General features: G+C 35.2%; 1 protein-coding gene across 2 annotated transcripts in view; it reads right to left on the bottom strand.

Annotated features, from left to right (window-relative positions):
* LOC127976309 (protein-tyrosine kinase 2-beta) overlaps window positions 1–25,205 on the bottom strand; it is a 30,479-nt gene extending 5,274 nt beyond the window's left edge. The window contains exons 1-24 of one of the 2 annotated variants that reach the window (XM_052580656.1): window positions 25,060–25,205; window positions 24,315–24,371; window positions 22,814–23,052; window positions 22,306–22,484; window positions 21,369–21,456; window positions 21,110–21,189; window positions 20,326–20,388; window positions 20,188–20,242; window positions 19,922–20,062; window positions 18,818–18,892; window positions 16,659–16,760; window positions 12,795–12,909; window positions 12,523–12,562; window positions 12,212–12,246; window positions 12,035–12,079; window positions 11,868–11,965; window positions 11,670–11,751; window positions 11,492–11,592; window positions 10,819–10,934; window positions 10,150–10,250; window positions 9,944–10,033; window positions 9,477–9,681; window positions 3,735–3,831; window positions 3,587–3,643 (exon numbers count right to left, since the gene is read on the bottom strand). In XM_052580656.1, the coding sequence (XP_052436616.1) occupies window positions 3,587–3,643; window positions 3,735–3,831; window positions 9,477–9,681; window positions 9,944–10,033; window positions 10,150–10,250; window positions 10,819–10,934; window positions 11,492–11,592; window positions 11,670–11,751; window positions 11,868–11,965; window positions 12,035–12,079; window positions 12,212–12,246; window positions 12,523–12,562; window positions 12,795–12,909; window positions 16,659–16,760; window positions 18,818–18,892; window positions 19,922–20,062; window positions 20,188–20,242; window positions 20,326–20,388; window positions 21,110–21,189; window positions 21,369–21,456; window positions 22,306–22,484; window positions 22,814–23,002 (2,154 nt within the window). In that variant the 5' untranslated portion in view covers window positions 23,003–23,052; window positions 24,315–24,371; window positions 25,060–25,205. Of the gene's footprint in view, window positions 1–3,586; window positions 3,644–3,734; window positions 3,832–9,476; window positions 9,682–9,943; window positions 10,034–10,149; window positions 10,251–10,818; window positions 10,935–11,491; window positions 11,593–11,669; window positions 11,752–11,867; window positions 11,966–12,034; window positions 12,080–12,211; window positions 12,247–12,522; window positions 12,563–12,794; window positions 12,910–16,658; window positions 16,761–18,817; window positions 18,893–19,921; window positions 20,063–20,187; window positions 20,243–20,325; window positions 20,389–21,109; window positions 21,190–21,368; window positions 21,457–22,305; window positions 22,485–22,813; window positions 23,053–24,314; window positions 24,403–25,059 lie in introns of both variants that reach the window. The other variant, XM_052580657.1, reaches the window with a different exon arrangement.
* Window positions 25,206–27,242: the final 2,037 nt, after the last annotated feature.

Below are 27,242 nucleotides of genomic sequence, written 5' to 3'. Positions count from 1 at the left end.
TACAATTAATTTAAATTAAAGCTACATATACATATTTAATAAAAAAGCACACATAACTAAAGTATTCAACTAAAAAATTGAAATATAAAAATAAAAGCTCATTCAAAATATTAATAAAGACTATAGTAAATAAATAAACTGAAATAACACTGATCAATGCACCAATGATCAATAACAATTAATATAAAAGTAAACAGAAATATTTAATAACATAAAGTTACTAAACCTTCAACTTAAATTAAAATGAAAACTTACAAAAAAAAGTATAATAAATGAAAGCTGCAAGCAGCATTGAAAGGTCCTTGCATCCGGGGTGGCTTTAGGCAAACATCGAACAGTGGACAATATGTTTTAAAGCGGTCAATATAAGAGGAATATGTCAAACGTCCAGCTACCAGCTGGTGGCTCTATAATTATAACTGAAAAGTGATGTGTATATTTCTTCAGGCCAGGAATTTTATCAAAAATATGAAGATTAACACGGCAAAGGCCTTTAAGAGTAGACTGACCAAATTTAATGATGATGTCATTAAAGCTGCAGTAGGTACCTTTTGTAAAAAAATATTTTTTACATATTTGTTAAAACTGTGTCATTATGTCCTGACAGTAGAATATGAGACAGATAATCTGTGAATAAATCAAGCTCCTCTGGCTCCTCCCAGTGTCCTACTGCCATTTGCAGAAATTAATCCGCTCCCATTAAGAAACAACCAATCAGAGCTGTGGTCCGTAACTTTGTTTGTGTTCAAAATGTAGAAAAATGTATATAATAAGCGAGTACACCATGAATCCATTTTCCAAACCGTGTTTTTAGCTTGTCCTGAATCACTAGGGTGCACCTATAATAAGTGTTTATATTCGGACTACTTTAGATTGCTTCGGGGATACCGCGGCGGAGTAACCCAGTACCTTTGTGATTCTTCATAGACATAAACAGAGAGAAGTAGATCCGGCTACAATGTTCTTCCGCAAGACGCAAGCAGTTCTGTTTATTAACCGCTAGAGCGTCAAAAGTTACTGACTGCAGCTTTAAATCTCTAGGAGGACTTCAACGAAAGGAAATGAACAAATTTGGTGTTGAACTTTAAATCTCTCGGGAAGTTCATTTAACACAACGCCTGAAAATGGCAAAATTGGCACAAAATGGACTTCGTACTGGCAGACTTTTTTGTAGGTATTGGTGTGTTACACGAGTCTACTGATCATGCATGTATATAAAACAGCTCGAGGGGCACTTTATAGGTGGCACTTTTTTGAAGCTATTTTGCCACAACCACTTCTGAGACCCATATCATTTTTGCCACTTTTGTTGCGTGTGAAGTTTCATGAGTTTTCGAGCGTCATTAGCCTTTCGAAAATTCATTTTGGAAAAGAAGTACCCGTAATTCAGTGCCCTAAAAACGTGATTCAGAATATTAACAGATACTATAATAGTATATAAATAATAAATACATAAAAACTCAGGTCAATGCATCAAATTTTAGTTGAAGCACTAAAATAACAAAAATGTGTACATATTTAAGCTAAATAGAAATATTTAATCACTTTCAGTAGCTCTGCTTTTCATATACAGCTTATGATCAGCTGTTCCTTCATCTTGACTGAGCTTTCAATGTTGTTACAGGAAAGGATGAAGCTGATTGGTCGGTTCTTGTCACATGACCTGCGGTGCGCCTGCGGCATTCTGAAACGTTGAAATGCTTTTATCTCGATGCGGTGTGACCACACCTGGACAAAATTAGAGAGTCTTCATTTGAAATAATGAACTTGAATGTGCAAAAGATGCGATATGTGAACGGCCCCTGACCTGTAGATCAACCACTAGTAAACTGTTGTACCTTGAATGCAATTTGATAAGAAATCTTTGCAAAATGCATTGATATAAAAGCTAATGTAGTAAATCAGAATGCCCCTCTCTCTGAATCATTGCAGGTAGCAAATCAAGGTTCATCGGTGCGTCTTATGTTATGGTAACATTCATAATTCATAATTCACGATTTCCTTTCTCAGCCATGAATAGTCTGCAAAGGAAGTGGCTGAAATTCATTCATTGCGAAAGTCTTTTTTCGTCTGTCCACAAGCAGTTGCTGGTGGTTTTGACAGACTGTGATGTAAACGAATGGCTCTTGGCTACTTAAAAGAAAAAACACGAACCCTTCAATGTGCACCCACCCGAACTTCTTGTTTCAACAAGAAATACATCAACACAGGAAATAAAACTCATTAGGTGTTTTTCGACAGTGTTTAGTCTGTGAGTACAATGCATGTTTCATTTTTGGCATTTTAAAGACTTATTTCAAGGAGTTGTTCGTTTGCTGAAAATTTACTCTCCCTTACCCAACCAAGATTAGGATGATTTTGTTTCTTCACCAGAACAGATTTGGAGGCATTCCATCACTTGCTCACCAATGCAGTGAATGGGTGCCGTCAGAATGAGAGTCCAAGCAGCTGATAAAAACATCACAATACTCCACTCCGCTCCAGTTCATCAGTTAACAGTTGTGTTTGTAAGAAACAAATCCATCATTTAGATGTTTTTAACTTTAACTGGTGTTTCCGGGCTGAATATGACTCTTCTATCCATAACATCCATAATATTGTCTCATCTGAATCAGGAGAGAAATCTGTTCACTGTTTAAATGCAAAATGTAAACAAATCTAAACAAATAAGTGAGAGGATTTTGACATGAGAGGACAATGGGAGATGGACTTTTTACTAGAGGAAGCATGGATTATTATAGATATTTTAGCCAAAAGTGACGGTTTAAAGATAAAACGCCTTAATAATGCATTTGTTTCTTACAAACATGCACCTTTTCACTTCACCAGATGTTAACTGATGGACTGCAGTGGTGTGGATAACTTGTGGATTATAGTGATGTTTTTATCATGTGTTTGGACTCTCATTCTGACGGCACCCATTTACTGCAAATGATCAACTGGTGAGCAAGTGATGTAATGCCTCGTTCCTCCAAACCTGGTCATCTCGGATGCCGTAAGGGTGAGTATACTGTCAGCAAATGTACATTTTTGGGTGAACCACTCCTTTAAACACACAGGAGCGTGTTTGCAGTACTGTAGGCAGGTGGCGCTCTTACCATACCACCACGGCGAGGGGACGGCGGCTGGGTCAGCGTGCAGCCGGACACGAGCACAGGGCAAGAGCTGGCGAACTAAAGCACAGAGACTCGGGCAGCTGGAAAGTTGGGCGTGCAAGCAAGAACACAAAGACAAACACAGCTAAACCACATGTTAAAACATATTCACACAGTGACATGCATAACATGGCGGTTTTAAGCGCAAATGCAGAAAAGCAGGCAGAAACCACAGCTGCTGGAAATGGTGTGACTTGACCTAGATAGACGTGACCAACATAAAGCTGCTGTCTAGTTTATAGTTACGGTCTACCAATTTAAATGCATCACCCACTGAGTAAAACATACTACTTTAATTGTTTAGGATACATAATAATTTTTTTTAAATATCAACTTGGGAAATTTGATTAAAAAAGTTCTACTTATCACTACAAAGAAGCTGCGTTTTGTGCAATTAAAACAACTACAGAATGAATAGGAGGAAAAATCACCTGGAGATGTAGACGTGGATTGAGAGTACTAAAACCAGATGGTTTCACTCTTGATGGCTTTTCACAAAACAAGAATGAAGATGAACAGAAAAGGAGTGAGTATCATTCATAGTATGAGAATAACAGTGTGAGAAAAAAGACAAGTCACCTTCGGTGGAGCATCAGTAAACGGGGTTATACTTCTGGAGCGAGTTCTGGTTCGCAGCTCCTCCATCTCCACTTCTTTCTCCATATTATGAACATCACTGTGGGAAGCAAATAGAAAAATTTCATGTTACAGTTTGTATTGTTTTTATTGTTGTCTTTTATGTTTTTTGTATTCTTTAAAAAAATATTTTATATTTATATTTAGTTTTATTATATATTTAAAACAATTGTTATTTTTATGATTTACCTTTTTTAAATACTAATCTTTCCCAACAATGTCCACATACAGTGTTAGCCAGTGTGTATTTATTATTATTATTATTATTGTTATTATTATTATTATTATTATTATTATGTTTATTTTATTTACAAATATTTTAGCAGTATTTACATAATTTATTGTTTTAAATATTTTTTTTATAATTTTTTATATTTTCATATTTTTATATTATTTTTATTAAATTTTTATTTTATTTTTCATATTCACCTTTCTCTCAAAATCCAATTACATTGTTAGTAAGTTTGAATTGTTATTTATTATTATTATTAATATTTATTTTTTATATATTTTATATTTATTTTTTATTACATTTACATTTTTATTTTATGTTTAATATTTTTTATATTATTAATTTACATTATTTTTTAATTTATTTATTAAATCAATTACTTTATTTATTTATTTTATGTTGGATTATTGTTTAAATTTTACATTTTAAAGTTTTAAAGCTAATTATATAACTAAATATGTTATGTTTATATACTAAAGCTGCAGTAGGTAACTTTTGACGCTCTAGCGGTTAATAAACAGAACTGCTTGCGTCTTGCGGAAGAACATTGTAGCCGGAACTACTTCTCTCTGTTTATGTCTATGAAGAATCACAAAGGTACTGGGTTACTCCGCCGCGGTATCCCCGAAGCAATCTAAAATAGTCCGAATATAAACACTTATTATAGGTGCACCCTAGTGATTCAGGACAAGCTAAAAACACGGTTTGGAAAATGGATTCATGGTGTACTCGCTTATTATATACATTTTTCTACAGTTTGATCACAAACAAAGTTACGGACCGCAGCTCTGATTGGTTGTTTTTTACCGGGAGCGGATGACTTTCTGCAAATGGCAATAGGACACTGGGAGGAGCCAGAGGAGCTTGATTTTTTTCACAGATTATCTGTCTCATATTCTACTGTCAGGACATAATGATAGGTTTAACAAATATGTAAAAAATATATTTTTACAAAAGTTACCTTCACTGTAATGAAAAAAAATTACAGCATTATTTTACAGCCGCAGACTGTTTTTTAATAATACAGCACATTGCTGTAAACTGCAATGCATTCTGGGGTAACATGTAGGTCTGATTTCACACATCCCCCGGCGCTATAGCGGCCATGGGTAGAAAATCTCTGGAATCCTTCGTTATGAATGACATGTTTCAGTGCTTATAGTTTATATTCACGGTAACTTCGTGTTTTATCAGCACACTTCGTCGTGATTATTTTATGATGTAAAACAACTTTGCACAGGCAGTCATCTGTTAACACAGGCGCCGAAATAAAACGCGTTTCTAAAGCCTCGCGGTCAGTCAGGGTCGCTCACGGAGGATGTGTGTCATATAAATTCTCCGTGGTGCTTTTCCAAGAGGTTAACGTAACCAGTGAGATGTAGATTTTTTTTGAGCCTTTGCTAACTTCAGGTAACGTTAATGTGAAAACTTTAACAAATCTGTTTGATATAAAGTCTGCTTTGTATAGTTAGCCTAATTTATTTCCTTAGGGCGACCAAATACTTTTTCCTTGAAATGATTAAATATGCTATTTATAGATATGTGTCTATATTTATGTCGGCCGGCAAATCTTGTGTGTATTTTGGCACAGGGTGCACAAAGGCACCTTATCAGTGCGGTGACACTTGAACAAATGAACTGATCATGCGCGACACTGACCAATAAACAAACGAGTTGTTTTATTGCGTCTATGACTTGAATCTTATCATCAGTTGTAGTGATGGGAAGTTCGGATCATTTTACCGAATCTGACTTTTGAGTCTCGTTCAGCAAAATGAACGAATCTTTTTTCGAGTCATTTCAAATTAATGAACAACCCGAAGGATCAGAAAGAAAAAAACAAAGTGCTTGCAGTCTGTTTCACATTAGGAGGCATTTTGCTGCATAATCGATCCACCACAAAACATATGCAACTATGGAAGCTCAACTTCCATTAAATGGACTGAAAACGCTCAAGTAATGTTATAGGTCTCAAAACGCTTGCTCTGCGCCAGTGGATACACACCATAGACAGTAAAAGAAATATGTGCATGTCACAGACTGTCTGGGCATGCACTTCCGCGTTTCAGAGATCCGCCTTTTACTTTCCGTCAACATTACATTAATAAACGTTTAGAAAATTGATTTTTGACATTTGTGAATCAATTAAGAATCGTCTGCTTATGCATTGCGATACATTTAAGAATCAAATTTTTATCCCACCCCTACTAAATATAGGATATAATGTAAATGTAAAAATCTGAAATACAAAAAAATTATAATAATAAATAAAATGGTATAGGTATTAATTACTATTAATATTGATTGTTTTAGGAGATGCTTTGACAAGTGGGCACTGGATGCTGGGTATTGAAAGTGAGGTGGTGTGTAAGGGCACTCAGCCCAGTTTCCTGTCCGGCCTTGCCACTCTGTTTGCTGCTTATTACTTGTTTAATCTTGAGTACCAGGAGGAAGCAGTGTGTACCTTGGAGTTCATTCAAAGGTAATGGTTGAATTCTAACAACTTCAGAACCAGCATTTTATAGATAAGTTATATCAGAACATTCATTTTAATAATGTTATGTTATAAGTGTTATTTCTGTTGAGGCCTTTAAAACAATGTGTATTTGACTCCCTATTTAACACCAGCAAGCTATTGAGTTAAATATGTTTTTTTTTTATTAGTGGACATCTCCAACTTTCTTGGAGGTCCTAAAACCGATCTTAATTACATATTGTCTGTTTCATGACCCTTTAGGTGCTTTGTGGGCATACATCCAGAGAGAGGATCCAAAGCCAAGGGAAAAGTGCCATCGAAATAAAAACAGGACAAGTGATACAGAAGAAAATGTGTGGCAGTCAACCCACATGTTGCTACTCTTCTGTGCAAATTCCAATGGAATTTCTGAAATGTACAATGCACACCAAGATTGCGTCTTCCTTTTATTGTTCTCTATCTGCCTTTGACTGTACCTCTCATCCCTCTGTCTCTCTCTGACTGTACCTCTCATCCCTGTATCTGTCACTAACTGTATCTGTCCTCCCCCTATTTGTTTCTGAAAGTATTATTATGTTTTGTAATATAACTAATGTATTGTCCTCTTTGCTCTTTTCAATATTTCTAGCCACACTTTGAATCCTGGGATGGAACTTTATCTGGAGCATAATTGTTATTTGGTTGATTTTTATCTGTTTGATGGAAAGTTTGTATGACTTCTGCAAGTGCGCGGATCCTTCCGGTGAGTCATGCAGCACTTTTTTTTGTATGACTTGTTTGGCCATATTGGTCTATTCTTTAATGATGAAAGCTATCTGAAAATGTCTTTGTGGTTTTTAAAGGATTAGTTCACCCAAAAATGAAAATTAAGTCAATAATTACTCACAACACACATTAAGATGTGGCTCAGTGAAGCCTGCATTTCTAGCAAGATAATTTCTTTTTTCAATGCCCAGAAAGCCTCTAAAACATTTAAAACAATTAATGTGACTACAGTTGTTCAGCCTAAATATTATAAAGCGACGAGAATACTTTTTTTGCCAACCCCAACACCCCCCCCCATCCCCCCAAAAAACAAATTTTATTCAACCATATCTAGTGATGGGCGGTCTCAAAACAATGCTTCATGAAGCTTAGAAGCTTTACAAATCTTTTGTTTCAAATCATTTGCTCAGAACGTGTATCAAACTGCAAAAGTCACATGAACCATTGAAATTTCAAAACACTTATGACATAACGAAGCCTCATTTACTGAAATCATGTGACTTTGGCAGTTTAATATGCTCTGATTTGAATTGAAAGATTAATAAAGCTTCGAAGCTTCATGAAGCAGTGTCATCCATCACGAGATATTGTTGAATAGTCATTATTTTGTTTTTTGGCACACAAAAAGCATTTTCATCGCTTCATTACACTAAGGTTGAACCACTGTAGTCACATAAACTGTTTTAAATATGTTTTTAGTACCTTTCTGGGCATTGGAAAAGGAAATGATCTTGCTAGCAATGTATGCATCACTGGGCCATCAGGTTTTATAAAAAATATCTTAATGTGTGTTGTGAAGATGAACAAAGGTCTTAAGGGTGTGGAATGAAATGAGGGTGAGAAATGACAGAATTTTCACTTTTGGGTGAACTGTTTTAATATGACCATGTTGGTCATGTTTCGGTTATAACGCAGTTTGAATATTTCTTTGTGTCTAGGTCCATGATGGCCAATATGTTCCAAGTAATAAAAAATAAATCATGCCAAAATTTCATATCCATTTAAAAAAAAAATGAAATAATTTTAAAATAAATAAAAATGAGTTAAAAATAATATACTTTTTATGTCATTTTTTCATGTAAATTTGAAAGTGATATATAACATTTTGACCTGTTTTTTTAGATTTTAAAAATTTTATTTTTTGTATTTTTTTGGTGAATTAAGTTATGCATTATATAACACTTTATGCAGTTAAAGTTAAGTCAGCAATAGGGAAAATATATTGTATGCTATCATTTTACATACTTTAAATATAGCAAATACACATATGCTTTTTTCAAAGAATTGCTTTGCACAGTAAACTACTTGAATGTGTGCATTTGCTATTTAATTAATTGTTAAATGCCATATACAATGTATTAAAAATGCAGTATATAATATATTTTTTGTAAAAATGCAGTATACAAAATATAAAAGAAATTATTATGTATATATAAATACACACACATACAGTATATATTTTGGAAATATTTACATGTTTATACAATTATATATTTATATTCTTATTTTTTATATTGGATATACATATATTTAAAGCTGCAGTACACTGTAAAAAAATTACTGTAAATTTTACAGTAAAATACTGGCAGCAGGGTTGCCAGCCAGTTACTGTAAATTTTACAGTAGTCTTACTGTAATTTAATTTACATAATTTTACTGTAATTGAGAATACAGTAAAAATCTGTAAATTAAATTTACAGTAACTGGCTGGCAACCTTGCTGCCAGTATTTTACAGTAAAATTTACAGTAATTTTTTAACAGTGTACTACAGCTTTAAATATATGTATATCCAATATAAAATATAAGAATATAAATATATAATTGTATAAACATGTAACTATTTCCAAAATATATACTGTATGTGTGTGTATTTATATATACATAATAAATATACACAGTACACACACATACCTGTATATTATATAAACAAAAACTTTTATTTTGGATGCAATTAATTGCAATTAATTGTTTGACTGCACTAGTTTTTAATGGTAAGTTTCTGATGAGTTGATGTGTACTGTTGATGTGTACTCTAAGTAATTTGCTGAAAATCCCAATAAGCTGTTTTAACAGCTGTTTTTTTAATAAAAGCTCTGTTTTGCGTTACGGTTAGTGCTCTGCTTTGAGCTCTGAAATGCATACTTATGACTCGTTTAATGGTTTAAACTGACAACCTTTACGTGTTTGATGACTAGGGCAGCAGTGATGTACCTCAGCTTGCACACGAGCTCTGCGAAGCTGGGTCTCTCGCCCGGGCTGTAGGCCCAGCAGCGGGTCATGAGGGAGTAGAGGGTCGGCGGGCACTGCTCAGGTTTGGGCAGACGGACCCCCTGCTCCAGCTGGTTTATCACATCCTTGTTCTCCAGCCAGAAGAACGGCTGCTGACCTCCACTCATGATCTCCCACATGCACACAGCTGAAAACAGAAGCACAGGAAACCACCAAGAATCAGGAACCATAAACTTCTTAAGAAATTAATTGCAAAAAAGTCTCATGGCATTGTGAAAGATGTGGCTCTTCACAGGAACCGGCTTTAAATCAACCAGACTCAATCGATCATGAGTTGATCTGTTGTCCAATGTGGTCAGAACAGTGACTGAGCTTTGAAAAGACTGCATTGCACTTTGCAGAAATGCCACATGTTTAAATGCATTGATCTCTCATCACGCTTCACTAACCAAACATCCAGACATCACTCGCTGAGGTAAAGCGTCTGAAGTTGATGGACTCCGGCGCCATCCATTTGATAGGTAATCGACTCACAGAGGCTTCAGAGAGAAAACAAACAGTGTCATGTGACAGCATTAGGCATAAGAAAACAGAGTGACATATTAGACTCCAATTGCATGGTACATTTAAACAGACTAGTCAGCCTTAGTCATGCCTTTGTAATACTCCTCCTCTTCTATGTATCGGGACAAGCCGAAGTCTCCCAGCTTCACACAGTCTGCTTTGGCAACCAGAACGTTTCTCACAGCGATGTCCCTGATAGAAAAACACTGAACTGAATAACTTGATTATGCACCACTAAAATAGTTTCCTGTTCAACCACAGGCATGAGATACAGATGATTATCAAAAAGGAGAAGTGAAGACGCCAACAAGCAAATGCAAACACAATTTATAATTCTGTGTCCTAAATTTAATATACAGAATGTGTGTGTATATTTTGGGTTCAATAAGATGATTAGTTTTTTTATTATTTATTATTTTATTTCTCTATAGGAACAGAAACACTAGAAATACAATGCAACATAAGCGGTTGTGCAGATGCCCCATATAAAGTGCCCCATATAATTTTCCCTATACCTATGACCTTGATTTTTTACCTTCTGCTATTTGCTACATTTTTACTCGTGTCTGATGCTCTTCTGAGGTCGAGACAATGTAAGTGAAAAGTCAAGAGGAAGAGCTGTTTTTGAGCAGCCTTTCTATTTCTTCATACTTTTAGAGATACTGTATAACCAAACCAGACCAAATCCTTAAAAGTTCAAACCAAATGGGTAATGATTAGTTATCGCATAAACTGTTGGTCAGAAGGTGAATTGATGTACCTGTGTACCATGTTAATGCCCTCTAGGTAAGCAAGAGCTTTACTGATCTGAAGACTGAACAGGATCAGTATGACAGAGGTTAATTTGTGCTTGTTCTCCATGAGGTAACTTCCTAGCTGAAGAAAAACAGAGAAACCAGGATAATAACCACAATAAAGTCTGATTAACAATCCTGCATAATGTACTAATATGAGTCGGATTTACCCCTTATTGTGACATAGACATACGTAGTGATTGTTGAAGGAAGAGGTTCATCTAAAAATAATAATTAGCTAATAATGTACTCACCTATCCAAGATGTAGATGAGTTTGTTTCTTCATCAGATTTGAAGAAATGTAGCATTGCATCACTTGGTCACCAATGGATGCTCTGCAGTGAATGGGTGCCGTCAGAATGAGAGTTCAAACAGCTGATAAAAACACCACAATAATCCACAAGCGGTGTAATCTAAAACATTGTAGTCCATTCTGACGGCACCCATTCACTGCAGAGGATCCATTGGTGAGCAAGTGATGCAATGCTACATTTCTCCAAATCTGATTATGAAACAAACTCAGATACATCTGGGATTGCCTGAGGGTGAGTCATTTAATAGACATTAAGACAAATTTAATTCTTGAGTAATTGCTACCAATTTTCTTGGATTTGAACAAACAAATGAAAGAATCTCACCTCTCCATACTGGTAAAGCTCCATGACAATCCACACGGGATCTTCCTCGATAATTCCTACAAGTCTCACAATGTGTGGATGGTCCAGTTTCTTCATAATCACTGCATGAAAACAGTGATTTTGATCATTCTATTCAGGCATCTATCTGAATCTACGGGGGGAAGATGAATCATCTTACTAGCTTCACTCATGAACTTCTCCTTCACATCAGCGGAGCAATCCTTGCATGTCTTTACAGCCACATTCACTCGCTCTCCTGTCTGGAAGAAGACACAAGATTCATCAGCTTGAATACGTTTCTAGTGATTTGTACTAAATCCTTGTGATCTGTTTTTGTTAATATTTGGGCCTGTAGGTGTGTGATTGAAGCACTAACCTTGCTTTTATAGATCCCATCATGCACCTCGCCAAAGAAACCTTCACCCAGTATCCGGCCGAGGACAATGTCGTTTCGTGAGATTCTGAATCTAGATGCTGGAAAACAAGTGTTTGAGATAAAAATGACCAATTAATCTGTCTCTTAAAATATTATTTGGTTCTTACTTGGAACTGGTGTATCTTCTGGTATTTCTGCATAAATATCTGAATCTGTGGGGGGGGGGGAACATAGTGAAATAACATTTAGGATGAACCTATCTTTTCAAAAAGAGAAAAGAAAAAAGAAAAAAAAAAGAAATATTAAAGGCAGTATTTTTGCAATATATATTATGATTTACGTACTTTTGCTTTCCTTGTCAGATCTGGTGTTTTCCATACTGTTTAACAATATAAGATCAGACAAGGTCAATAAGCATATTAGGATGATTTCTGAAGGATCATGTGACACTAAAGACTGGAGTAATGGTGTTGAAATTTCAGCTATGATCACAGGAATAAATTACACCTTAAACACAGTAAATTAGAAAATTGCAACTTTAAATTGTATATATATATATATATATATATATATATATATATATATATATATATATATATATATATATATATATATATATATATATGCATGTATATATAGAAACATCAGTGCTCACCTGCTGGGTAAAGAAGGTAGAGAGATTCTAGATTCTCTGTCTGGTAAACATAAGCAGTTGTTTGTTATTAGTATGGTGGCAAACACAGCGAACACTTTGTTTCTACACTAGTTATGGTCAAGCACTGATTAGGCAAAATCAAAAACTGTTTAGACAGAGGAAGTACTTGAACTGGTTTCATTAGTGGATAATTAATTGGATTAGTGGAATTTAAGATACATGATGATGTTGGTTTCATGTCCTAGTAATACAAAATAATAAAACCCACACACCTTTGGCCCGTACTATTAAAGTTGTCTCTTTTCCGTGCTCCAAACGACAGTAACCATCAATTAAATCTGCCATGTTCTCTGCGATGGCCAGAGAGGCTATGCTGATGGACAAAGGCTGAAAATGACAACAGGAAGATCAAATCTTTTTAACATGCATAATTATAATCTTCATGAGAAAAGGTAAACTAAACTGACGTTAATTAATCAAGCATTAACCTTGTGATGTGTGTGTGATTTGAACATTCAGTGAGTCACGTCATCAACTGCTGAATTCAAATCTCTCTAGTTACTAACATAACCTCGGTTCCCTTAGATAATGGAACAAGTATTGTGTATGGGGAAAACTCCTATTTTACTCTGTACTGAAGCCTGATTTGTTCATATTTGTGTAGCTGCACAAACCAATGGTGCTTTAGCCCACCAGAAAGGGTGGAGCCAACCTGTATATAAGACGACTCGCAGCACCATTCATCAGATCATTCGACTGAAGCGGCAGTCATCACTTACAACTTACAGCGTGGCAATTGACACAACACTGGACATTTTCGTCCAAAAATAACAAAAACCGACAACTTTATTCAGCGTTGTCTCTTCTCTTTCGTGTCTTTTGTGAGAGAGTTCACTGCAGTGTAGTGATATTCAGTTTGTGAACGAATCGCTCGATGTAAACGAATCTTCTTGAACCAGTTCACCAAATCGAACTGAATCGTTTGAAATGGTTTGCGTCTCTAATAAGCATTAATCCACAAATGATTTAAGCTGTTAACTTTTTTAATGTGGCTGACACTCCCTCTGAGTTCAAACAAACCAATATCCCGGAGTAATTCATTTACTCAAACAGTACACTGACTGAACTGCTGTGAAGAGAGAACTGAAGATGAACACCGAGCCGAGCCAGATAACGAACGAACGATTGACTCGTCTTGAACTGGTTCAAGAAGATCCGGTTACATCGAGTGATTCGTTTGCGAACCGGATATCAATACACTGCAGTGAACGTGCTCACAACAGATCCGGAAGAGAAGACAATACTGAATAAAGTCATAGTTTTTGTTATTTTTGGACCACAATGTATTTTCGATGCTTCAACAAATTCTAACTGACCCTCTGATGTTACATGGACTACTTTGAAGATGTTTTTATTACCTTTCTGGACATGGACAGTATACCATACACACAGTTTCAATGGAGGGACTGAGAGCTCTCGGACTAAATCTAAAAATATCTAGATAATAAACTGTAATCTCATAAATGACATAATTTTCCTTTTTGGTTGAACTATCGCTTTAACTTCACGTTGTGTGTATGGGTAACACATCCAATTGCAGATAGATGAGCAGATACAGGATCTACAGCTCTGCGAGCCCAGTCTCCGAGCACTACCAAGGACCCCTAAAAAATTCCAAGCTGGTAGCTGAGAGCTCTAATATAATCCCTTTTCCCAAGGAGAAGAGTGGAACATCAAACAGACAGAACATGCACCTGCAAAGCAGGCATGTCTAAGTTATAAAGTCTGGCAAATGTGGATGGCGACGACCAGCTGGCGTCTGCACAGATCTCACTAATCGATAATCTGCTGGACCACGCCCAGGAGGAGGCCATCCCTCTTGTGGAATGGGCCCTCACACCCATAGAGCATTGCAAACCTTCTGATGCATAAGCCAGGGCTATCACATCAACAATCCACAAAGAAAGTGTCTGCTTTGTTGCTGGTAGTCCTTTATAGTGGCCACCGAAGCAAACGAACAACTGCTCAGACTGCCTAAACAGACTAGAGCGCTCCGGGTAAAATCTTTGAAGCCTCACTGGGCAGAGCATGTTTGGACCCTGCTCACCATCTGTAACGGGGAGCACCAAACGGGAGATCACCTGTTTTCTGAATGGAACTTAGGAATGTAACATGTCTTTTCCATGTCATGCCCAAACTCAAGACAAGAGGCAAGGCTGATCTACAATGCTTGCAAGTCCCCATTTGCTTAAACGATGCCAAGGCAAGGGGAAGGGCCCTTTTAAACGATAAGGGCTGCAAACTGGCCGAGCTGAGTGACTATAGAAAAGTCCCAAGATGGCACAATCTGAGGGTGAGGAGTATTATGCCTCGCTGTACCTTTCAGGACCTTAACAATCAGGTCATTCAGGTCATGCCGATTGAATGTCCAGCATTGAGAGAATGGTTCACTGCGATAGCTGGCACATTTACTTTGGGTGTGGAGGGGGTGCGCCCCTTATCCAGCTGCTCTTGCAAAAAGGTTAGCACGTAGGACACATCACATGATATCAGGTCCAAACTGCAGAACAACCATTTAAGGAAGACTGACCATTTTTGGCTATAAAGCTGTTTTGTAGACAGCACTCTTGCCTCCAAAAAGGTATTGCTTAATCTCACTGGGAGCATACATGAAGGCTCCACAGATCCAGCCGGGGATGCCAAATCATGCCTTTTGCCTGTAAGAGAAGGAATCAGGGCGATCAGGGGAAATGTGTATAGGTGAGCACCGGGCAATCAGGGGATCTGAGCATCTCGCCGTATCGAGAAGTATGCTGGGCAGTGAGAGTTGTCTTTAACTAGAGGTCAACCTCTGCCCTGACCAAGATGTGGTGCCCTTTCAAGGCTGAAAGGAAGGTTTTCGGGGCTATGGAAACTGCCAAAATGTCTAGGCAGTTGATATGCAGGCGTTGCGCCGGGGCTGACCAGGAGGGAAAAGGGAAGCATTTCGCCATATGGGAATGCTGTTGCAGCCCAGGCTCAGATTTGCATTGGGGCCTGCGATGTATTCTGAGTTTTCGAAAACCTCTCTGCAAACCCGTCCACAGCGGGGTCGAACAGACTCTTCAGTGAGACCGGTAAAGGGTATTTTCTCAGGGTCCCTGATCTCAATGAGATTCAACCATAGGTGGCACACCAGCACCACCAAAACTAGAACTGTTGCTGTGCGCAGCTATTAGAAAGCCTTCTGGTGTTCTTGGCCAGACTCGTCCATGCTGCAGAGAAGCTTGACTAGAAACACCTGAAGAACCGCCATTGTATACAGCACCAACACTTGCTGCATCATCAGTGCCATTAATGGTGATAAGAGCTGCTGCTGTAGAGGGATTTACTCAGGCCAAGTAGGGGGCGCACCACGTCTTGGAGACTTACTTTAATGTCTTTTGGGAGGAGAGGATGAATTTACGTGTTGTAAATCCCACAGCACGGATTCAGCCAAAACTTAACATGGCGGTGCCCAACACCCGGTATGGATCAACTAACACTGTCATAATTAAGTATTTAGCAGACCAAATACATTTACTTGCACAGATAATTCATAAAATAGTGAGTATGTTTATAAAAAATTAATTAAAAAAACGGAAAAACTAAATAAAAGCAATCCATGTGTCATACAGAGCTATTGTGGCTGTGCTGGGTCACATGACAAGCATGACACCTCAACATGGAAACAATAAGGCTATCCACTTTTTTCCTCAACACGGAAGTAAGCCTATGGGTGAGACTTCCAGTTCATTAGCTGGTATAGGTAAATAACGAGGAGAATAACAATGTGCAGTAAACTGTAACACTGTTTGCAGTACAAACCAGTGAGTTCTTAATTAAGATAACAGATTAAAATAATATGATAGGACACAACAATTGTCAATATTAAGCATCAAAACAAACTGTTTTGTACAGCTAACAATAGCTGGACGCAAATGAGACCGGAAGCTAGACCCATAGAATTTACAAATGGTGCGCGCCAATTTTTACTTCAGGAAAAAGGTGGATACATTCTAAAATAATGGTCGCCTAAAAAAACTCACCCTGTGGGCTCAGGTACAATATTTTAAACTGAAAGGGTTAATTTCAAGAAGATGTGTGGATCCATTTACCTGTTTAGCTCCTTCTATATCTATATGTAGCAGCGTCTTTCCGTCATTCTCAGGTGTGCATTTAATACTTCGAATTTGTGCAAATGTGGCTAGACAGACTGGCTGAAGAGGACATAGCAAGACAAAAAAAAACGTTACTATACATGAGCATATAATAGGGTTATTATATTTAAGTATATATATACACACACAAACAAATATAACTGGTTTCAGCTACACTGACAAAACTGGCTGTTGAAAACATTTTTTACTCATAAATAACTAGTAAATCTCACAATTAAATAAAAAAAGAGGCAATTACATTTTAAATGTGACATTTTGATGTGGAAAGATATTTTCTTGAAGATATTTCTTGTATTTTCATACAAAACATTCTTAGTTTACTGTAGCTTCATGTATTAAAATAACCAACACTAAACCTGGAATAAAATTTAAAAAACACTATACAGACATATTAAAAACACTGAAAAAAGAAAACAAAACTAACAATAAGATTCAAATTAAAATGAAAACATAATATATAAGAATAAATATTAAAGGGGTCATACAATGCAATTAAAATTTTTCCGTTCTCTTTGGAGTGTTACAAGATGTTGGTGCATAAAGAAGATCTGTAAAGTTCCAATGACTAAAGTCTCAAATCCAAATAAATATTCTTTATGAAAGTTAAGACTCTGTCACGCCCCCCTAAAACGGCACATTCAAACAAGCCCCCACATATATCTACATCACTGTGTGGAAATACTTGTGTAATGCCACCAAAATGTTCAGGTAAAGAAAGAAGTCGTGGTTTCAGTCAGGGACATCGTTAGGCCTATTTTAGGGGGGCTGAAGCCACCCCAAAATGTTCCTAAGCCCCCCCTAAATGATAAGAACAACAGTCAACAACAATTCGATTTATCAATAACCGTATCCTCATTCATATTTAGATGCAACAAATGATATATATCCAGGTACAAAAAATAGCCGAAAAGTCGGAAACTGGACAGAAGTACAAAGAGTCATTGTGCTATTTAAGATGATGCACCGCACCGTCACATTGCATTGGTGTGAACTGACAGCTTTAAGAGCACTGCAAATAACTGGAGGTACTGCCGCACGAGCCGAGCACTTCTCTCTGCATCTGCTCTGTTCAGCGAGCGCAGAGAGGAGCAGCACTTTCAGCTAAAAAAAAGACCGCGTTTCAGTCATTATAATATTCATTCCGTCGTCTGACACCAGAAACATTAAAATATAGCAATAAAAACAGTTTTATTGAGTTTTATTTCATTAAAATGCAGTACGTGAGAACAGGGAGGCAAGACAATGCGACGCACTTATATTCTGAATATGCTAATTAGCGTATGACTTCATATAGTGACATTTAAGAACTTTTCAGGCGGGCATTAGCTATTTTCCATTGAAAGAAGTCGGCAACACCGATACACACGCCAATGGTGAAAGGAAGTTTGGTAAATGTCGTGATACAGAGTTAAAGTATTGTTTTGTTTTCTTCTAACATTAATCATTTGGTAGGTCTAGGCACTATGCATAGCCTAAACTAAATTATTGCATTATATTTATTATATATGACAGCTATATTCTGAGTCTAGGGCTGAGTCAATTATAATCGTGATTAATCACATCCAAAATAAAAGTTTGTATTTACATAATAAATGTGTGTGTACTCTCACTGTGTATAATATATATATATATATATATATATATATATATATATATATATATATATATATATATATATATATATATATATATATATATATATATATATATATATATATATATATATATATATATATATATATATATATATACACATACACACACACACACACCCTTGGATGTGAGTGCAAAGATCTTGCAAACGCAAGTTACAAACACCCTGGAGGCAAATACACAAAATAATGATCTTTAAAAACGCATCACAAGACCCCTTTAATTCTTAATATTAAAAAAAACTATAATGTACTATAATGTATCTCAATAGTATTAGTATGCCAGTGATACTAAAATAAAACCGCTGCATGATTTCTCACCTACAACTATTGGCGGATACAACATTTTTCCATTGTGGTTAATTGACAAACAGAAGTGGTTATTGAGTGCTGCATTTTAGAGAATAGATCAAGCGGTGCACTTGTGTGAGGGGATCTTCTTACCACAGAGCTTTTGTCTGTACGCTGCCGAATGCCTTTGGGCCCGATGACCAGATCCACAGAGACGCTCCATCCTTGCTACAGGAGAATATACTGTTACACTGAGCAACAACTGCAGCTTTTACACAACAACTGCTACTTGATAAACATCTGTAGAACACACTTAAACCACATTCATATCAATGTCACACGTTAGATAACAAAATAGCACAGCAACATGCTATCAGTGCTGCAGAAAGATAACACAGGAAGGAATTTCCAGTAAAACACTTTGCAGAAGACGTTTGTTGGGTTTTATATGGTATAATGGAAAATACACATTTAAAGAACTGAAAATGAAGATGAAAAGTACTGAAATTGGACTTCATAGTCACTGGAAAAGTTTTTGCTGGATTTAATTGCTAATGACAGTTGCTTCAAAACTCTCTTTTAATGCAGTGACTTCCACATGATTGTATACATGCCCAAAGTGCCTAAAGACATTTTGGGACACTGTCCAACCACAACTAGTCCTCACACTTCTTCACAGAGTAAAGGACACACATCACTGAAGGAAGAGTTCACCCAAAATTACATTTGCTGAATGGGTGCTAAAACATCACTATAATCCACACTATCCCAGTACATCAGTTTACATCTTATAAAGCAAAAACCTGCATGTTTAAGGAACAAATCTATTTTTTATTATAGGACATTATAGAGACAGGAAGCCAAGTGGGAGAGAGAGAGGGGCCGGATTGGGAAAGCTCCTTGAACCAAAGAATCTACCCACATATAAACTATTTTGATTTGTAAATGGTGATTGATCTGTGCAGATTTCTCTCCTGATTCAGAGGAGATTACTTTTTTGCTGAAAAAAGCATTTATGGATTTGTTTCTTGCAAACATGCAGCTTTTCATTTTATCAGATGTTAACTGATGTTCTGGAGTGGTGTGGATTATTGTGATGTTTTTATCAGCTGCTTGGACTCTCATTCTGACGGCACCCATTCACTGCAAAGGATCCACTGGTGAGCAAGTGAGTACATTTTCAGCAAAATTGTAATAGTTGGTTCAACAATTGCTTTAACATGGCTGTAACTTAAAAACAAGTTGATGAGATCTTACCACCAGCTCACAAGAAAAAACCTCTTCATCAAAACTGGAAAAGATAGATAATGTCTCAAAGAACTTGATGATGCACTGCTCCTCCTTCAGAAACGCATACTGCTGGAAGGTTTGCTGGATCAGTTTCCGCAGATGCTTTGGCTGTTTCATACCAGACACATATGAACAATATTTCATCGTTAGTTATCATAAATTACAAAAGCTGTCAGTGTGTATTGGATTGCTATGCTGCTTTATTCTCAAAGAGGTCAAGAAAATGTTTTCACCTTCATACTGTCGATTAATTCTTGAGGAAAGAACAAATCCAGACCAACTTCTTTCCTGAAAGGAGCAGAAATGCCATTGATGATGCCTTGTGTATATTCTTGAGTAAATATATCTAAAGCACGATACAAACTACTTACTCCAGAAGATCGAAGTTAGATTTTTTCTCCAGGCCGCTGGCATTCATGTCTTTATAAAACCTCCTGTCATTAAAGAAAAAATGAAAGGCATGTAATTAGAACATAATTTTTTAAAGCATTCTATATATTGTGTACATACATATTATGTTGACTTTTACTATCACTTTGTTTTAATTTTATCTTCTTTTACTATCATTATAAATTAGGTTTCCTTTTAAAGAAATTTAAGATGCATTTGAGTTTAATTTTCCGACAGACTTTGAGAAATTTTGCATTGCTCACCAATGGATGCTCTGCAGTGAATGGATGCCGTCGGAATGAGAGTCCCAACAAAAATCACAATAATCCACAAGTAATCTACACAGCTCCAGTCCATCAGTTACCATCGTGTGAAGCCAAAAGTTAAGTGTTTGTAAGAAAAAGTATAAATGAAGATATTTTTAACTTGTGTATTATAGTGATGTTTTTATCAGATGTTTGGACTCTTATTCTGACGGCACCCATTCACTGCAGAAAGATCCACTGGTGAGCAAGTGATGGAATGCTACATTAATCCACAAATCTGTTGTGATAAAGAAATGAACTCATCTACATCTTAGATGGTCTTAAGTTCATTTTCAGTACATTTTTATTTTTAGGTGAATAATGGCATTTTAACTTAATGTGAAGTACTTGGTGCTTACTGTAATGCCTTTTTATTATAAAGCAACTTGAGCTGCATTTCTTACAAGGTGTTATACAAACAAATGTTATTATTATAATCAGTTCATCTGTATAAATATACCTAATCTCCAGACAGCCCAACTGCAGCGCCATCCCTTCACTTACTCTTCTCGCGCTGTGCTGCATATAGTCACTTCGAACCTGCGTAACGATAATAATAACACACCTTCATTCGCCTTTGCAAACCACCATTAACACTTCAGTGCTACATCAAACATCCACAACGCCTCATTGCACATGGCGTGACTCACTTTTCTGTGCCGTTTCAGGATACAGAGTGCTTAATGTGAAGAAACACTCCCTGTGTGACAGGTACTGACCTGCTGGTAGAAGTAGAGCATTGTAGTTTTGTCATCCTTTAACTTCTCCAGGAAATTAGGAGGAATGTAACGGATCCTCAAGTCATATCTGATCATGACAGCAGAACAAAAACAGGATTAGGAACCTATACAAAAACTGTAAAAAACCCCATGAACTAAAGGGGAAAATATAGTTTAAATGTGATATCATTAAAATGAAAACGAATAGTTAACGGTAGCCTTATTTATTTATTTATTTTTGATGGGTGTCGACAACTTTTATGTTATAAACACTGTTCAAAATATCTTCTTTTGATCACAACAAATAATGACACTCATACAGGTTTGGAAAAAAACTTCAGAGTAAGTAAATGATGACAGAATTTAAATTTGGGGGCGATTTATCCCTTTAAATATCAATTTCAAATAGAAAATATATATTATTTTTACATTCAAGTATATTACAAAATGCATTTTTTTATATATTTTAGACAATATACACTGTCACTGCCTTAGGATGCAGTTTCCTCATCCAAATTAAGATGCACAACTGTTTTTAACTGTCTTTGAGCAGCAAATCAGCTATGAGAATGATTTCTGAAGGATCATGTGACACTGAAGACTGGAATAATGAAGCTGAAAATACAGCTTTGATCACAGCAATAAATTCCATTTTAGAATATTTGCAAATATAAATAGAAAATTAAAATTGCAATAACATTTTGCAATTTTACTGTATTTTTAATTCAATAAATACAGCCTTAGTGAGCAGAAGAGACTTTTTTCAAAAATACTTTTGAACAGTTGTGTTTATATATTTAGACTGACAATATACTAGAAATGGCCTAAACTTAGATCAAATAAGAGCATAATGAAAATATATTACTGCAAATATAGATTAAAATTAGCAATACATTTAAAAAGATATAGCTTTGCCATGTGACACACACACACACACCTCCACTCCGCCTCGACGTGCTGCTGTTCATATTTCTGCTCCACCTCTGCTACGGTGAGGTTGGGGTGCAGCCAGTGAACCTCGTCTGATTTGAGGTGTTTGAGCAGCAGACCGTAGCATTCTGAGAACTTGATGTTAGGACCGAGTCGCCCACTGTCCAGGATGGACTGAATAATTCTCTGCAAAATGAAATCATCCTTCAAATCACGCATTTATACATTTGTGCATTTATTTCACCCCAAAAAGAAATAATAAATGATGTTTAAGACTATATGTTTTAAGCTTTTTTGCATTACTTTAATTTTACCCATGATTGTCATGAAAGGAATGTCTTACTAATGAAAGAAAGACCTGGTTTTATTTAACATTCATTATGAAATCAATACAAAAAAACCTAACTCAAAGTAATCTTTCATTATAACAACAGGAAGTTATGCTGATGGGCATGATAATGTGCTTCGTATTGCAGTCATGATTAATGTGTGAAAATGCACGTTCTTCTTCTCACCCTGATATTCCAGGAACTTTCACATTTAACCAGTTTGAAGGTTTTGCCCAGGTTGGCGCTGTTGCTGATGAAGCACACTTTGAGGATTTTCACCGGCCCCGTGCATTTATTCTCCACGGCACTGGTGTGTGCATGCGGTGGACTGGGAGGAGGAGGTTTCCATGATAAAGTACTGGTGTCACCTGACATCTCTACATAGGCTTTCTGTCATGAGATGGATCTCCTCAACTGATTATTAGCTGTGTGGTGAGATGGAGGAGAAATAATACATTCAAGTTCACGCAGGTATGTTACGCAGCCAAAATAAATCATTGAATGATTCAATAATAAACTATGAGAACATGAAAACTTTGAATTGCAGGGATGAATCATTTCCTGATGTGTGGCCCTGGACCACAAAACCAATAATAAGGGTCAATTTTGCTGAACAAATAAGCTTTCCATAGATGTATGGCTTGTTATGACAGGAAAATATTTGGCAGAGATATAACTATTTGAAAATATGGAATCTGAGGGTGCAATAAATAAATAAATAAATAAATACTAAGAAAATCGCCTTTAAAGTTGTCCAAATTAAGTTCTTATCAATGCATATTACTTATTTAAAATTAGGTTTTGATATTTACAGTAGGAAATTTACTAAATATCTTCAAGGAACATGATGTCTACTTAATACCCTAATGATTTTGGGACTAAAAGAAAAATCATATTTGAACCATACAATGTTTAGCTTTTTTTTTTTTTTTTTTTTTGGCTATTGCTACAGATATATCCCAGCGACTTAAATATAATATAATCAAAGTCAGAAAAAATAATCTGGTAATTTTAAACTGGGAAATAATAAAGAACAATGAAATGTTATAAAGTAAAACAAAAAATGTATTTGATGCTCAGCAGACTAACATACAATTAAAAATATAATAATAATAATAATAATAATAATAATGTGGGATTTTATTATTATTATCCTTATTAGACAGTGCTTGGCATTAAAAAACAAATACTGTTGCTTTAAAACTGTTAAAAAATATATGAAAAATCATTATTATTATTCTTGTTGTCATCATTGATCATTATTAGAATTATATAAATCCTAGCGCTGCCTGAAAGTAAGCTTGTCTAAAAAAAAAAAGCTTAAAACAAATAATAGTAAATGAATTAGTATTAATAACAACAACCTGAATTCCATTATTATTATTAGAGTCTGTTGATCAAAACAAATAAAATAAAAAATAATCCTTAAAAAGATTATAATTATATACATTTATCTGACTGTACGCATAACTGTCTGGAGAACCACTTCAATGTAGCTTTATTCAGTACATTCAGAGCTTACATAGTACAATTCATAACAATAATAATAATAATACAATAGCATTCGGTCACATTTCATACATAAATTCTAATATTACAGACAGCAGTAGTAAAAGCACATGACATTCATGACCAAACACACTGTATTTAACAAGTCAGCACACAAGAAACTAATGCAACATCCTACCTGAACATGCTCCATGACTGATGTGTGAACCACTTTACTCCTGTATTACCATATGATCTGTGTGTCACAGGACAGTCATCATGACAGGCTAAAATAATGACGAGATTCACAGAAATGTTGTCATGCACAAGCAATGGCCTTTTTCAATATCTCCAAGAAAATAGGAAGTGAAATGTAGCTTGGTTAAGCTTCGCTAAGAGAATTCAACTAGGAAACGTTGCCTATACTAAACATTGACTATCAACTACTATATGTATCTTAAATGCATCGAAACTATCTACCACAACTTTGGTTTCCTGTCATGTGGTAGCAGGTTCAGAGATGTTAAAGAATGTGTTGGAAATAGTGAAGGTGTTAAACATTCACATTTTGCCATGATAAAAAAATGCTTTGAAGAGGAAATAAGTATTGCTGAAGTTTACTTAACTTCTTAATCAAATAAAATGGCAAAATATTTACCATGTTTTTATGGCATCAGCTCAAATTCATGAATCATGATGACAAAGATCCTCCCACAACATACATATAAACCCACATCACGTAATATCAGACGATGCCTCACATTTTTGACTCTTTCTGCCAACAATGCCATTAAAATAGAGTCAACTGAAAATGGAAACATCTAATGATATTTGCAACACATCAGCATCTACTGAACTTCCTTTTTAATGCTACACTGTGACTGCAAGGTTTGAAATGTTCAGACTTGCTAACTGAAATAAGAAAATGTAAATGTGTCACAGACCTGAGCATGAGCTGATGTTCAGTGCAGATTTCTTTCGCTCTCACTCCTTCTCGTCTGGTGTTTGTTTAATTCATACGAATCCAAACTGACAGTGTGAGCTGAAGTCCTGACATAAGTGTTTTGGACACACCCCACACATGTCACTGACTTCCTCAAACTTCACACCACTTCATCAGAGCCGCTGCTGCAAAAACACACGCACACACAGATCAGAGAAACTTAATTACAAACACTATTTGTGAGGTCCTCCTCCTTTCTTATGAATGTCCTTGAAAGTTGGTTTTCTACTTATATTTTTCCTAATCAATTTCCTCTAAATTAGTTTTTCAACATTTAGCTATATTTGTGATCATATTTTTCATTAAGAATGTCCTCAAAAGCTGTTCTTTGACATTTTACTATATTTTTAAGGATATTTTGTCCTCAAAAGTTGGTCATGGACATTTTACTATAATTGTGATAATATTTTCCCATTATGAATGTCCTCAAAAGCAGTTTTTTGACATTTTAATATATTTTTATGGATATTTTGTCCTCAAAAGTTGGTCATCAAAATGTTACTTTAATTGTGATGATATTTTCCCATTATGAATGTCCTCAAAAGTTGGTCATCAACATTTTACTATAATTGTTATGATATTTTTCCATTATCAATGTCCTCAAAAGCTGATTTTTTTATTTTACTATATTTTTAAGGATATGTTGTCCTCAAAAGTTGGTCATGAACATTTTACTATAATTGTGATGATATGTTCCATTATTAATGTCCTCAAAAGCTGATTTTTTTTATTTTACTATATTTTTAAGCATATTTTGTCTTCAAAAGTTGGTCATCAACATTTTACTATAATTGTGACTATATTTTCCCATTATGAATGTCCTCAAAAGTTGGTCATCAACTTTTTACTATAATTGTGATGATATTTTTCCATTATTAATGACCCCAAAAGCAGTTGTTTAACATTTTACTATAATTTTAATGATATTTTGTCCTCAAAAGTTGGTCTTCAAAATTTTACTATAATTGTGATGATATTTTCCCATTATGAATGTCCTCAAAAGTTGGTCATCAACATTTTACTATAATTGTGATGATATTTTTCCATTATTAATGTCCTCAAAAGCAGTTTTTTAAAATTTAACTATATTTCTAAGTATATTTTGTCCTCAAAAGTTGGTCATCAACATTTTACTATAATTGTGATGATATTTTCCACAGTTGTTTATACACTTATTTATTTGCCAATTAGTACATTTTTTTTTTTTTTTTGTCTGTGTGTTGTTGTCTCTGTGTACTGGAAGCTTATGTCACTAAAACAAATTCCTTGTATGCGTAAGCATACTTGGCAATAAAGCTCTTTCTGATTCTGATTCTGATTCTATTAATGACCCCAAAAGCAGTTGTTTAACATTTTACTATAATTTTAATGATATTTTGTCCTCAAAAGTTGGTCTTCAACATTTTACTATAATTGTGATGATATTTTCCCATTATGAATGTCCTCAAAAGTTGGTCATCAACATTTTACTATAATTGTGATGATATTTTCCCATTATTAATGTTCTCAAAAGTAGTTTTTTTTTAAATTTAACTATATTTTTAAGTATATTTTGTCCTCAAAAGTTGGTCATCAACGTTTTACTATAATTGTGATGATATTTTCCTATTATGAATGTCCTTAAAAGTTGGACATCAACATTTTACCATAATTGTGATGATATTTTTCCATTATTAATGTCCTCAAAAGCAATTTTTTGAAATTGCACTATATTTTTAAGTATATTTTGTCCTCAAAAGTTGGTCTTCAACATTTTACCATAATTGTGATGATATTTTCCCATTATGAATGTCCTCAAAAATTGGTCATCAACATTTTACTATAATTGTGATGATATTTTTCCATTATTAATGTCCTCAAAAGCAGTTTTTTGACATTTTACTATATTTTTAAGCATATTCTGTCTTCAAAAGTTGGTCTTCAACATTTTACTATTATTGTGATATTTTTCCATTATGAATGTCCTCATAAGCAGTTTTTTTTGACATTTTACTATTTTTAAGGACATATTGTCCTCAAAAAGTTGATCTTCAACATTTTACTATATTTGTGAGGATATTTTTTTCATACAAATGTCCTCAAAAGTTGGTTTTTAATATTTTAATATAATTATGATGGTATTTT

The sequence above is a fragment of the Carassius gibelio genome, chromosome B17 (genome assembly GCF_023724105.1).
Source record: "Carassius gibelio isolate Cgi1373 ecotype wild population from Czech Republic chromosome B17, carGib1.2-hapl.c, whole genome shotgun sequence".
Classification (NCBI taxonomy): domain Eukaryota; kingdom Metazoa; phylum Chordata; class Actinopteri; order Cypriniformes; family Cyprinidae; genus Carassius; species Carassius gibelio.
Note: the sequence above shows the minus strand (reverse complement) of the source record. Positions and strands in the feature narration are given on the sequence as shown.